Below are 15,332 nucleotides of genomic sequence, written 5' to 3'. Positions count from 1 at the left end.
AGGAGCAACAGAGGATGGGGGCTTGGCAACCTCATGGTGCGGTATGTGTGCTGAAAATAAGGTCTTCGCAGCCTCCCAGTGGGGGTGGGGACAGGGAATACAGCAGCCACACCACAGAGGAGCATCCTCACAGTAGGCACTGTGTCACTGAGGCACAGGGTGCTAGGGAACAAGGCAGCCATGCTGTGGTGGGGGCTCCCTGACAGTGGTAGCAGCCTCCCCTAGGCATGCGGTGCCAGGGAACAAGGCAGCTAGCCCATGGCAGAGATTGCTGGCAGTAGGGACTAACACCCTGGGGTGCTGGGGAATGGGGCAGTTGCCCCATGGAGAAGCTGCCCTGCAGCAGGAGTTGCTTTCCCGAGGCACAGGGCCTCAGGTAACTGGGTAGCCTCCCCACAGAGGACTTCCCTGGCAGTGGAAGTGCCACCCCAAGGTACATGGTGCAAGGAAATTGGACAGTTGCCCTGCACTGGGGCTCCGTGGCAGCAGAGGCTGCCGCCCTGAGACACTGGGTGCTGGGGAACAGAGCCCCAGAAAATATGGGACAATTTGCCCATCTTCTTAAAAAGATCAGGACACCAGTGAGACAACTTATGTAAGAGACTGTCCCAGAAAAACCAGGACGGATGGCCACCCTACATGGTCCAGACCTGGCAGGTCCCAAACAAGAGAATTTGCTGGACCAAGGGAGGTCCAGGGCTTCTGCCCCCCAGACAGTCCTGCGGTTCAGGACTGCTGCAGCCCCAGCCTTCTGCCCCCCTCCCTCAGAACTCCTGCTCCTATCCAGGTTCCTTGGGGCTGTCACATGGCTCCTGCACCTGCCCCCAGGTGCCAGGAAGCAGGCGGCAGACTCTGGCTCCAGCTCCCAGCCCGCACTGCTGTGGGAGCAGGCAGGACCCCTGTACCAGACTCAGCTGCAGCCTGGTACTCTCTTATTCTGGAACATCTGTGATACAGATGCTGCCGGACAAAGAGTACTGGATTTGAAAGGTGCAACCTGTAGCATAAAAAGCATAAAAAAAGGTCTTGCCAGTACAGCTAATCCAACCACACTGAAATCTCTTTGATTTCTTTATTCTCCATCATATATTTTGCAGCCAACTGTCACTTAAGGACTAGAAAGAATTCTGGGCAACTTATGTGATAATCCATGCTCTGCTAGTAAGGTATAGCTAATAGTCAAAGCCTAAATAATCAATGGAAAAGCTCTTGGCAGAAACACTCTTGAATGAAGCACTCAGAGGACCATTTCAGATACTGAATAACAAACTGTATTAATCCAAGAAAAACAAGAAGTCCTGTGGCACCTTATAGACTAACAGATATTTTGGAGCATATGACAAAGCGGGTCTTTGCCCACAAAAGCTTATGCCCCAAAATATCTGTTAGTCTGTAAGGTGCCAAAGGACTTTGTGTTGTTCTCAAAGATACAGAATAACACAGCTACGTCTCTGATACTTGTATTAATCCAAGTGTATTTGATGATAACTCACAAACCTTAGGAAGAGCTACATTTGCCAGCTACGTTACCATGAATGCACTTGTTCAGCTGTACTTTCTTCTTTTTAATTTTGCTTAGTTAAATACACTACCATTAAAGAATGCCAGAAAATCTACTTTACATTCTTCAAGGAATGAATATTATTACTTCACTGCATATGTCATTAAAACCTCCAGGTGACTCAACAGTCTCGATCGATGTTTAGATATAGTCAACATTAGCACAGGATACACTTCTGACACTTAAATCTCTTTCCAACCTTGAATCAGACAGCAGTTAGGTTTCTTTCTCCAATTTAGTGAGACTTGTGCTATACCATCCCAGCAAACAGCAATGAAATAGATAAGAGTTGACAGAGAAGACAGATGTGCAGTTGACTTGAACTGTAAAATACAGCAGCACAATAATAAAAATGCTAATTTTTTCAAAGTTGCTCTCAAGTTCCTCCTATGTTTAAATTCTCTTTATTTGGTCAAATATAGTTTCTTCCATCACAAGAAGATAATGCTTCACTTTATTTTTGTAAGTTCAGGCCTTTTCAATGCCTGATGTTAGTTAAATATTAGCCAAGAATTACAGGATAGGAACATGTTACTCCACTTAGTTGCACAACTTATTAAATATAGGTCTTCCATTTAGCAAGCCATACCATTATATAATTATTTACAGCATGAAATACAAGTAGCTTCATTTTGTTTGACCAATGCTGGACTTCAAAATTACATTTAGGAGTTTTCTTCTGCACATTAAAGAAATTTATGCGCATTTCATAAGGTTTTTTTACACTATGGTTCACATTTTTGAGAGATGGTCACAACATATTTCTGTAGCAATGAGACACTGTGTTGAGAACCCGATTAAAAAAAATAAAAGTTCCCCCCTAAAACTATGATTCTCAAACAATGGTCATCAATTGTGGTGCATAGAGCTAATTCTCTCTCAATGGCAATGAGGATCCTAGATGTAACTTATTTCAGTGTAAAGGCTCGTTTGGACTAACATTTTAATAGAAGTTAAATGAAACAAATCTGTATTCTGAGAAACTGCTGCCTGTCATTAGTGAATATTTATCTGGTATAAATTCAGACAGGCTCAAACCCACAGATGACCTCGGAATCAGTGGTCTAGCAAACAAGGGGGAAAACTGAGGAAGCCATTAATGACCTGGAAAGAAAAGAGCAGCATGGGAAACAATGGGAAACTTGGCACTAATAGAAGAGGAAATAAACAGTGCTGATAGGAAAATGTACCTCTATTTCTTTAAAGAGAACTTGTTTTCACTTGTCTCTTTCATGCATGACATTAAGATTGGATGAAAAGGTGATCCACAAGAGGATCTCTGTCTGAAGAAGTGGCTCATACTGTGAAAACAATTGTAGAATCTACGCCTTATAAACAATATTAAGCCATCTGGATACGCAGTTTTTACTCTATAATGATTTTTCACTTGGCCAAGAACATTTACAAGAATTTCCTTTTTTTACCCGGAGAACGCAAAACATACATCAGACTTCAGAAGGGAAGCATCTGCAAGGTTATAAAAGCAACACTTCAAAATGTTTGTGAAAAATGAAAAAAAAAATCTGTTGTTAGTAATAATGCAAAGTAATCACTGGGTTAGAAAATGTGTTTTGTATCGGCATTTCCATCTGAACTAACAGAAGGGCTCTCTACAACTATCCATCTGTAGCAGCTCTTACGTACCCACACTATTAGGCTTTTGAGAGAGGGCAGGGGCACTTCTTGGCCCCTACCACACCAGACTATTGTCTATAGGAATCTTTCTTGTTGTTCTAAATACTTATTGTTCTACCTGCCATCCTTCAATTAAACAAACAAACAAACCCACTAAACTGTCAACTAGACAAGCTTTGAACAACTTGCACACCTTTCTGAGATCTCTAGTTCACGCACCTACTGTACATGAGAACTGTTGAAACAGAGAGGTGCAAGTGGAGGGACATACCTGAGTGTACTGAAAACAGGCTCACAAAGCAATAAAAGTGTGAGTCTCAACAACATGTTCTTCATCTATATTCTTTCTGATTTGTCTTTCAAAATCCATATAGTGTGGCTGGTATTCAATGATGCTCACTCTTTTCAGTGACAAGAACCGCAGTGTCCAATATGCTCCCATTCACTACATGTGGCAAATGGGGCATCAGGGTGTGGCGAAATGCAGCTCATGGAGCGCTTCTCCACCCGCTTTGCGCATGTGCCCACCACTTGATGGGATGCATGAGTCGCAGCAGCGGTGGAAGCAGCCCATGGAGCAGTTTCCCTGGTGTGGCTCCACCTGGGAGCTGTGCCACTCTTCTGCTCCAGCACAGTCCCTATGGCTGTGTGGCTCCTTCAACCCTGGTAGCCCAGCTCCAGTGGCTCCGGTGAGACAGCAGAATATACAATTAGAGCAGGGGGGTGGGGGATGGCCTGGGGGCACCTGTCTCTGCAGGTGGGGGAGTGCATTCTTTTGGGCGGGGGCTGTGGTGAATATGCAAGGATCATAACTACAAGTGTGGCAATACTTTAATTATTATTGGACTCCACTGGATTAGACAATGAGAGTTAAATACTACAGCTCACTCCAGTGTCCACATCATACGCTACACCTCATGCTTGCCAGCGGCACAGAGGGGTATGCATGCCCTGTGGCAAGGTGCGAGGGGGCTCCCAGCACCAGGCCAGGAAGGGGAAAGGCCAAGAGCAGAAGAGGCAAGGCCAAAGACAATCAGCCATCAGCATGGCTCATACAATGGCGCAGACCCCTCCCGCCCCAACAGCTGCACATAGCTGGAGCAGCACTGCTGCAGCATTTCAAAGGGGCCCAGAGCTCCAACTGCCACTGCTGCCAAAGTAGCAGCCGCAGAAGCCGGAGCTCTGGGTCCCTTTGACGTGCCGGGCCCTAGAGCAACTGCCCCCTTTGTTCCCTCACCCCTCTGTCAGTGGTCCTGACACTTACCAGTGGAGCAAACACTGCTATCTCACTTCTCCCATTAAGTAACTATTAACTAGCTATTGTTGCATTGTCTCATTATAAACTCTCCCCACTTTTTCAGCTGCTCAAACTTCCGCCAACAAATTTCTTTTGGCCTGAACTTTTACATGTTTGGTTTCAATCCAGAGGGGTGGGTGGGTTGTTTAGGTTGAGTTTCAGCTAAATCTGTTCATCAGCTTTTGAGTTCTGCAATTTCGGAAAGAAACCACATTTCCCGTATGTTATTTTCAAAATTTGTGTGTGTATAAAATCTACCACTAACCCAATTTGTTCACACTTTGCTTGGTTTGTAGATCTCAGTGAGAGAGGAGTTTGAAGGAAAATGGTGCAGAAGCACTGTAGTTCAAGTATAGACCCTCCCCAAACACATGCATGGACAAAACAATTTTCTGACCCCCTCCCAGCCGCCAACTAAGAATATTACGGATACCTATATGCAGTTGCTTCTGATGCTAAGTTCTTTTGCTCATCCTAAAATTACATTAATGCTGTCGTTATCAATAAGTGCTTCAGCTTAATTTAACCTTTCATGGACTTAAGAAGTTCATCGACCCATACAAAGTCTGTAGACAACCTGGGCCATGAGTGCAGCCATGAGGACTGAGGTGTACCAATAAGGCTAACTAACAGTGGACAGCTACATGGTGGTTACCCAAGCCATCAAGGAGAATCTAACAGACATAGATGTAACAAGATCCAGTGGCTTGAAACAGAAGCTGAACAAAGTCAGACTAGAAATAAGGTGATAACTGTTTAGCTCCTATAACAGCTTGCCAAAAGGACTGGAGGTAAATTTTTGAAAAAGCACCCATGTGACTGAGGAGCCCAAGTAACATTGACTTTCCATGACACTTTGACTCAGAAGTGCTGACAAACACATCTGAATATAATACTTATACATTTCTGAAAATTTTACATGGGTTGCCTTTCCAAAATATATGTCTTAGTTCCCTGAAAAATCATGGGGAGCATCACAGATGAAATTGTGCAGGATGAAATTCTATGGCCTGTGTTATACTGGAGGTCTGACTCAGTGATCAGAATTGTCCCTTCTGACTTCTAAACCTATTCTTTTTAAGGGCACCAACATTTTGTTGATGAAAAAGATTGTAGAAGTAATTGAGGCATTCCCTGCTAGAAGTAGCTTCTTGGTAAGCCACAAAACAATGAATCTACTCCATACCTTTTGTAAACAAGCAGTGTTATACAAATATACATACACAAAACATTCCTCCCTGTGTCCAGCAGCAAACAATGTGTGGACTATAATGAACTGTGAGAGAAAACAGCAGGGAAGGTAGCAAATGTTCAATGGCCTTGTGTAATCAGCTACAGTTAATATGGTCGTAACCAAAGTCAAAAACAGATCTTGATCTCTTTCTAAATGCCTGCCTCCTGACACACAGCAATGTAATAAATTGAAAGACCAACCCTCCATTTCAGAGCTAGCAATGCTTACAGTAGGAGAGTTGCTCTTCCAAGTGCACAAGAATTATACTCATTCCAAAACTATGTTCAGTGACAACCTCTGGTGCACAAAACTGGTACTACTAGGCTTCCAGCCACTCCAAAGACAATGATGATGAGGTAAAGGATGATTTCTGCTCTCAGGTGGAAACCCTGTAGAAGATAAGATGATCCTTCTGGGGGATTTCAATGCATGTGTTGGATAAGACAGACCTGTGGAAAGGAACAATCAGGAAAGAAGGAGGTGGCAAAAGTAACTCAAAAGGAATTCTGCTCTTGACCAAGCGTGCTGAACATGAAACTTATCATCATGAACACCCTCTTCTGACAATAGGACAAATTTAAAACATCTTGGAGATATCCACAGTCACTGACATCTTATTGACTATGTGACAGCTTGTGCCCGAGATAACAGTGATGTACTTCTTATAAGAGCAATAACAAGTGCGATGATTGCTGGACTGATCATCACTTTATTCAATTCACAATGAAAATTAAGATTACCCCCAAATGGAGGATGCAAAAGAAGCAGGTCAGGCACAAGCTGAAGGTTCAAGATCTGAAGGACCCCATTAAGCGTGACTATTCCAAGCAGTCTTTGAAGAAAAGCTTCCATAAGAGTTCCCAAAAAAATCTGAGAAACAAGTCTCTTCCCAATGAGTGAAAGTAAGCTATAGCTACATGCAGCACTCTCTTCCAGTTTTCCATCCAACAAAGCTATTTCAGTGTTCTGCACCAACAAAACAGTGGGAAAGGTAGCTGGTGAGAGATTTTTAGAAGATGGCTAATGATAGCTACAAGACTTGCATGCTGTCTTATTGTAGCCTGTCAGTCCCAGCATATTATAGAGACCCCATGGGTGAGGAGAACATGCTTTATTGAACCAACTTCTATTGTTGAGAGAGACAAACTTCTGAGCTCCTCCTCAGCTCTGGGAAAAACAGCTAAAAGGTCACAGATAAATACAAGGGAAAACAGTACATATTCTAACTACTTCTGGTAAGCTAAGGGACCATTCCAGATGAAAGTGGTCAATTTGCATTCCTGTTGTCATAGGATAAAAAAAAGGAGATTAGGGGGTTAAAAGTTGTTGTAATAAATTAGTAATCCAATGTCTTTATTAAGTCCATAGTTTTTAATACATAGCTAAGTCATGAAAAAAATGTTAGCAAAGCATTTTGGTAGACAATAAAAATCATGGTGTCAATAAAAACCACTGGATTTTGGGCGTGTCAGGGATTTTTATCCCTTGGGCATTATCGTCCCCGTGGGTCAGGGGAAACAAGCCTTTGGCCATTAAACATCATTACAGGCACAGGTAAATCTAAAGTCACATAGGCTGCCGTTTAGCAGCCCCCTGCAACGGTCATTCTGTGTCAGTTGGTTTCCCCAGTAACCTGAACTCATAAATAATTCAGAACCTGGAACTCAAAATCCAGGCCTCTGATTGGACACCTGTGGAGACTTTCTAGAAACTTCCACAGCCTGGAGGACCTGGTTGAAAACCAGGGACAAAATCATGAATATTAAAATCAAATAATGAATTATGCACGAGAACACCGAATAAAAGGGGGCGCGGCGCAGCACAAGATCAGTGAAGACTTTTCGAAGAGCTCCTGACTTCGGAAGAGCTAAAATCACGGCAGCATCTGCCCCTAGGCAGCGCTGCTCAGAGCTGAGCACTGCAGCTCAGCCTGCCATAGGGCAGCTGAGCTGTGAAGCGGCGCTGTCGCCCGAAGACTTTGTGAAGAGCTCCTGAGGCAGCACCAGCAGCGTCCATCGGCTGCTGTGGTGCCAGCCCCCATCTTTACCTCAGCGACTCCAGCGTTGAGGGAGCAGCAAGCAGGCCCTGAGGTGAATCAGTCAGGTGGCGAACTGGCCTCGCCAGGTACTGCGTACCCGGCTGTGAAGCCCAGGGTCTGCCACCCAAGCGGCACCCTTGCTCCCGCCGCCACCCGCCATCTTGCGGCGTCGACGCCATCTTCCAGACAAGACCTACTTACCTGACTGGACTGCAGCATCTGGACATGTAAAACTACCACAGGCCTAAGGCCTAGCCCAGGCTATTCTGACTACCATAGGCCTGAGGCCCTTAGCCCAGGTTATTTCTCTCACCCAATTTGACACTTTGGGCATTGGGTCCCCACATCGGGGGGGTTTGGGGTCGCGACCTGGACCGCGCCCTTCCAGGGCCAAGGAAGGGCCACACCAGGGGCTCGACCCTAAGGCCGGGCCTTACTGCCCAGGTTTAAATTACCAACTTTACAACTGCACACTTGCATTAATAGTTTTACAATTATAGTTAATCTGTTAATCTAGTTATCCAGTTAAAGTCAATAGTGTTTACTTAGTGAATGTATTTATTTAGTGAGTGTATTATTAGCTTAAAGTACAGGCGGGCTAATCCGGTGGAGGTATAATCTCCCGGTTCCCCGGTTAATCCTGCATCCTTCCTGGTTTCCTTACCTATCTTTATCCTCCAAACCCCACTGGGGAGGTCACACAATCCCTCGCTCAGCTGGGAGGAGGCCTTGGCAGGCAAAGCCCCAAGGTCTCCAATAGGGTGGCCTAGCAAACCACCCAAAGCACAAAGGGGGAAGGCAAACTGACCTTCCCCTGCTCGGAGCTAAAACTGTTTCAAACTCCTAAACCTCTTTCCTTAAACCTTTCCTTTAACCACCTTTCTTGCCTCCCAATTCAATAAAAACAACTGTACAGGTCTGCCTTATGGATTTCCTTCTACTTATTATTGTAAGTGTCTAGATAATATACTGTTGTTACAATTTGACAGATTAGAAGTAACTATAAGCCTTTATTAGAATAATTGAAAGCATTCGTTAAAACTTAAATATTGTTATGAATTGCTTTATGTGTTTGTTTTACATGTTTTGTTGTCTGTTTGCACACTGTTGGCTTTGTTAATAAACATAGTAGCGGTTTATAACCCCCGAGCCCTCCTCTTCTTGTCTCACCCTCCACCGTAAGAGCCAGCCTCCTGCCTGCCAGGGAAAAACCTCTCAGCCTCTCACGCAGCAGTATAGGGCAAGTGCACATCCCCGGGGCCTCCTGCCGGAGGTGGGTGGGGGCGGTCTGCAGAGGGGCGGGGCGACCTCCACTCGTCGCCAGGTCTCCGCTGTCTCCTCCTTGTTCCATTCTCCAGGCCCTCTGAGGATCCGGACGGGTCACTGGTGTGGGGTTAGTGACCATTGCTCACAACTGCCCGCACCGACAGGGCAGTGGGTGAATTCCTAGTGTGGGGAGGCTAGCTCCCAGCAGGGTAGATAAAAATCAATGATTTAAAAAAATTGAAAATCTGATTTTTTTTATTTCCAAATCATCAACTAAATTTCTTCTTTAAAAATAATAGTTACAAATATAAGGAATGTGCCAGCAGGAGCTCAATACTGCTGAAGGATTTGTGGAATGTGTACCTTAGAGATCATTTGCATGCAAATGCAAAGGTGTGCAAACAAATGGGTAGCAGATGAAGCAATGAGGTTTTGTCTATTATAAACAACATGCTGTTGCAAAGTCACAATTTATGCTATCATCCAGTGTTAAGAATTGTGGAGTCTCACCAATGCTTGAAGTTGTGGGGGTACAGGGCAGTCATCACTGCTGTGTAAGATATGGATCGCACAGGGCTCTCTTCATCTAAGCATTGTGAGGTGGAAGCAGGGAGGGATAGAGGTTGAACTAGTTGGCTGGAAGCCTTTTGGCCATACAGGTGTGAGACTGGTTTAACTAGTTTTCCCCCCACCCTCCTAACCCTGCCAACCACTGTTCAAAGATAGATCTAAAGCTGGGTCTAAATACTGGCTCTAGTTTGTCCAGTCTAACTACTAGCTGCTCCTCTTAAAAATTCTGTGCATTCAGTTTCTGTTTCTCAGCAGCCTGAAGTAACATTTGCAAAGACAGGCATAGATGGGAGGGGACTGTTTTTGTACTGTGCTTATGTGGTGGTGGTGGACCTGAGCTAAGCAGAGGAGTTAGTTAAGATAGTGTCTTAAAGACAAAGACAATAAAAAGGAAAGGATGAAGGCAACATAAAATGGAACAGTGGAGTGGACTGGAAAGCAAAAGATCATTCAGCACGCACAGTGCTTCTTATACCCCTCATCCCCACACTTTTCCCCCCAAAAAACCTGTCATGGCTTGTGAGTGTAAGAGACTCACTATCTGGGAATATATTGAAGAAATTTGTTCCCTGGGTAAAAAGGGAAATATGTCAAGTGCAAGCAGTGCAAGGAGATGCAAGGCCTAGTTGCAAGAATGAAATATCATAAGGAAAACTGCTTATTGGGAGAAGATGATGTGGCGATGTGAAGAATAATGTGGACCAACTGGTTAGCAACTTAAATAATTCCCTTAAGCTTCAGAGAAATTACTTCTGCATTGTTGATGCTGTCAAAATTTAGAAGGCATTTCAAGAAACACTGACAAAAGATATGCCTCACCTCATTTTCTTGAGAGCATTCACAACCCCAGATATAAAGCTAAATGCCTAACTTCTGAAGATGCCTATGCCATGGCTGCACCTCAAAGTCACCCCTCAGTTATCCCAGTCATATTAAATTTCAGGGTTGGAATGAAATCATTTAATCGGTATGGCTGTGTCTACACGTGCTGCTTCTTCTGCAAGTGGCACAGTAATGAGCTATCCAGAAGATGCTAATGAGGCATGGATGCAAATTTTCTGTGCCTCATTAGCCTATCGGCACATGGTTCGGAGTCCGAAAGACGCTCTTCCGCACTCCAAAGTCCACGTGCAGAAGCATGGCCCATGGGAATCTTCCAGAAGGAAACCCTCCTTCCGGAAGACCCTCCTTCCCCAAAATTCTGGGGAAAGAGGGACTTCTGGAAGGAGGGTTTCCTTCTGGAAGATCCTCGCGGGCCGCATGTCTGCATGTGTACTTTGGAGTGCAGAAGAGCTTCTTCCGGACTCTGAACCATGTGCCGATAGGCTAATGAGGCACAGAAAATTTGCATCCATGCCTCATTAGCATCTTCTGGATAGCTCATTACTGTGTCACTTCCAGAAGTGGTACATGTAGGAACAGCCTGTGTATTTAGTGATGATGTTTTGAACAACGTCACTATGCAGAACACTTGGGAATCATTAGCTAGGCACCTTGAAACTGTTCCTTCAGTTGCTAAGCCAAATTTTCACAACAGTAGATTCCTCTGCAGGCATCCAGAGTATATTTTCATGGCTTGGTATTAGTCAACTACATCTAGGAAATCAACTGGGAATTGAAAGAGCAGGAAAAGTTGTATTTCTGTTTCAGTCAATGAATCAAAATGACAGAAGGAAGTGGGGATGAGAATAGCTAGTTGCAGAAAAATTTTAAGGACACTATACATTTAGCGTTCTGAGAACCTGTCACACTTTATAAAATCTGAAAATTATAATAAAAAAAAAGTTTCAGGACAGCCATTAGCTGGAGACTAACTCAGGAGACCAACGCAATTGTAAATGTGAAACATTTATGTAACATTTACGATTGAGTTTAATAAAACGTGTGGGTGTGTGATTTTGTTCCTACCGTTTCTAACTTACTGCTGCTGCATCTGCACCCTGACACTGGTAATGAGTATTACGTACTATTTTCTAAAATAATAAAAATTGAGTTACAGTAAAACCTTGGTTATCTGGCAATCAGATAAACGGCACGTAAAGATAATGAGCATGCCACGGGGGCCAGTTACCCAGCCAGGGCCAGCTGCCAGGCCAGGGCCAGCTGCCCAACTGTAGCCCCGTGGGGCAGGGCTGGATGCCCACTGCCCAGCCATGGAGGCAGAGCGGAGCCTGATGCTGGCTTCAACCTGAATATCCAGCACATTTTGTTATCCACTATCCCTGGTTCCCTGGGGATATAGGATCATACAGCTTTTACTGTATCTAAAAAAATTACACAAAAACCTTCTTAGATGTTGTAAAATGCTGCACTGAGTTATAAAGTAACATGTTTTAGGGACTGAATTTGCTCCATTATTTAAGAAATATGTGAAGAAGTATCAGTGGAAAAACTGATTTAAATTAATTGTTTTTATTTTTGGTGATTTAAATCATTATTTAAATTGCCTTGATTTAAATCAATCAACCCTGCCCCATAGCACTGCTCCTTCTACCCACGGGCCTGCCAGAAACTGGGCTCCACACTGTGGCCCCTGTCCTGTGACACCAGCCTCTCCATCCCTATTACGCACACTGGACTCTATTTCCCAGCTCCAAAGACTGGGGAGGCAGGCGAGCATGACCCCGGAGCACTGGCAGGCTGACCAGTGCAGCTCTGGCACCCCTGGACACAGGGAAACTCCCGCACCCTGACCACAGATCACTCGGAGGCCAGGCAGTCAGCAGAGCCTGAAGCAGGAGGGCCCATTTGGGTAGGCTTAGCCTCCCACTTCCTCCGCTACCTGCCACACATGATGGGCTTTATGGTTTATTATTATAAACTGTAACCCATTAGCCTCCCTACAACTATAGGGATGTTATCTGGCCACGTCACACTGAGTGGTTCATTATTAGGCTACGTACTAACTGTCTATTTGACAGTGGTTCATTATTAGGCTACATACTAACTGTCTATTTGACTTTGTATTCAGCTGTGGCATTCTGCCTTTCCCAGAATTGAGGAAGAGCTCTGTGATGCTCAAAAGCTTGTCTGTCACCAACAGACGTTGCTTCAGTAAAAGATGTTACCTTACTAGGGTTGCCAGTTTTGGTTGGACATATTTATGGAGGTTTCATCTCATGATAAAAGACTTAATTAAGGCTAATCTTTAATTCCTGATGATTCCAAGACAACACTGGAGGGTTGGCAACATTAAACCACACCCACGTGTCTCAGATGTAAGAGTGGAAGGGAGAAGATGAAAAACCCAGGCAAGGCTGTGGGAAAGAGAGAGAAGTTTGCAAAAATCCACATGAACTAACTCAAGGAATTGGAAGTAACAGACACTAAAGCATGTTCCCCAAGGTAAGTTAAAACACAAACCCAAAGGCAGGCCTCTTCAGTTGGGAACACTACTCTGCTCACCCCATCATAGGCTATGTCTAGACTGCAGGGATTTGTCGGCAGAAATTCGTGTCAAAAGATATATTCCCACAAAGCTTCTGTCAACAGAGCGTGTCCAGGCAGCAAGGCACATCAAAAGAGCAATCTGCTCTGTTGACTGAGAGTCGACAGCCTGGCCACTCTCTTGACAAAACTGCTACTTGGAACACCGTCAGCCAGGGTTACAGGTCACCCATTTCTTTTCAGAGCTGGTGCCAAGCCCTGAAGAGATGGGCACTTAAAGAGACGCGTTCGCACAGCTGGTCCCTGGAAGGGCAAGCAGAGCCCTTGAAGCACCCGCAGTGCTTCCCCTGCAGTTGGGGGTGACACAGCCAGTCCCTAAGTGCCATGCCACCATTGCTGCCCATGAAGGTGCTATGGTCCCACACGGACAAACTGCTGCTGGTGGTGAACTTTCTCACAGCCATCTTCCTGCTCCTCACTGAGGGCAAGCCCAAGAGCACTCACGGCTCCTGGCTGCATGACTTGTGTGCACACGCATGTATGCATGCACACGCATGTGCGCGTGCGCACGCACGCACACACACACACAGGGTGTACAGACAACTCTGCAGGCACCACACCAGTTTAGACTGGTGGGTCTGGCTGGTCGTGGAGCTGTGCAATGACCAGCAGTGACTCCAGAACGTTTACATGTAGAAGGTCACCTTCCTGGAGCTCTGTGCCTGGCTCACCCCTGCCCTCTGGAGACATGACACCTGACTGCAGCCCACCATCCCCATGGAGAGGCAGGTCGCAGTCACCCTTTGGAGTCTCACCACTCCTGAAATCTATCCGTTGGTGGGCGACCAGTTCGGTGTGTGGAAGTCCACTGTCAGGGCCCCCCTCAACAAGGTAACACCCTTAGGCTGCAGTTCCTGACTGGTGGGGGGGGAGTCTCACCAAAGGTCTCACCAAAGGGGAACCCTTGGGAAGCGGGATTGGGGGGTGTGAGGGGTGGGGTTTGGAGGGAGCTCAGCAAGACTTCTGACAACATCCTGGTCATATACATTCCAAGAGGAAGAAGGGGGTGTTGGCAGAGGGGGTTTTCCTGACATGTGGCTGGGCTAAATATCACAAAAGCCTCTCCTGACAGAACTGTGACCAGGAGATATGCAAACGCTTTGCGTAATTTGCGTATCTTCTGCCCACAATTCATGGCAATCTGGACGGAGCCTTTGTTACTATCCATTCCTAGCCATATACATCAGCTTTACAGGAAAACAGACTTTGGAATCTATGAAAGAAAACTAGAGACAACTGAGATAAGGAACAGAAAGAAGGACCTAAGGCAGAATGAGAGAGAAGAAAAGAGTACTGTACCTGGGATGTGAAGAAGAAACAGAAGACATAGGGTAATATGCTGCTAAGGCAAAGGAACAAATGGACCTGGAGGAGAAATGAAACCAAAAGAACTGAATGAGAGGAGCAGCAAAGCAAGCAAAGGGAGAGACTAAGGGAGAATTGTTCAGGGAGAGAGAATGAATTTTAAAGTAAAAAAGAAAAAATGCATGTCCTAATGGGGATAAAAAGATTGATTTAAAAAGTTTTATGCAATATTTTCAGTCAGTGGGGTTTGAATAGATCACTGGCTCACAACCTTTTCAGTAACATAGCACACTTTAAGGAGACAAAAAATTCCATGGCACACCCACTTTTTTCAGCTGAATCAACTGCTCATAAACATCACCTTTGCTTAAATTTACTATGGTTACAGTCTTCCTAGAGAGGTTTTCAACATTGGGGATGAATACAACAAACCAGACAAGAATCAAATGCATTAATGTTTCAAATCCACCACAGAATACACCATCTTAGACAGAGAGCACGGACATATTTTCAAAATCTGCTCAATGCCATGCTAGGAATGTTGAGTAAATAGTAACCACTGAAATAAGGCTCCCCCTCTTGCCAGCCTCTTCTCACAACACACGGGTGTGCCACAGCACACTGCTTGAAAACCACTGAAGTAGAGGTCTGACTGCTAACAGAAAAAAAAGTGCAGAAGGAGGTATGAGCCCCTGTCTTGTACTCCTTGGGCGTGGGTTTAATAGAAACCTACCTGAAAGAGAGGCTGAAGGCCAATGCCTGTAAGTGAACCAAGTGCACATCCCAGTGGATATTTCAGACATACTGAACTTACATGCTCTTATGTTGTGCTTACACTTACACTGTTTGTGCAGATAGGCGTATGTACAAGATGTCCAGTAGGCAGAACATCACATAAAGTTGTTCAATTTGTAAAATTATGGCCTGACTTTTTCTCCATATACACCAAGAGGTCCAGAAATCCGAATGGATCACATAC

The 15,332-nt window shown here is 44.9% G+C and overlaps 1 protein-coding gene across 8 annotated transcripts in view; it reads right to left on the bottom strand.

The window, feature by feature from the left end:
* ZNF704 (zinc finger protein 704) overlaps nucleotides 1-15,332 on the bottom strand; it is a 180,120-nt gene that overhangs the window by 72,765 nt on the left and 92,023 nt on the right. For 7 of the 8 annotated variants that reach the window (XR_012644395.1, XR_012644396.1, XR_012644397.1 and 4 more), the window contains exon 3: nucleotides 14,348-14,413. The exons of the other annotated variant lie outside the window; for it this stretch is intronic. Coding sequence is in view for 1 of the 7 variants with exons in the window: in XM_074987044.1 (XP_074843145.1) it covers nucleotides 14,348-14,413 (66 nt within the window). In the remaining 6 variants the exon portion in view is untranslated. The remainder of the gene's footprint in view (nucleotides 1-14,347; nucleotides 14,414-15,332) is intronic. 8 annotated transcript variants of the gene reach the window in all.

The sequence above is a fragment of the Carettochelys insculpta genome, chromosome 2 (assembly GCF_033958435.1).
Source record: "Carettochelys insculpta isolate YL-2023 chromosome 2, ASM3395843v1, whole genome shotgun sequence".
Classification (NCBI taxonomy): Eukaryota; Metazoa; Chordata; order Testudines; family Carettochelyidae; genus Carettochelys; species Carettochelys insculpta.
The sequence above is the reverse complement of the archived record's forward strand: the minus strand, read 5'-3'. Positions and strand labels throughout refer to the sequence as shown.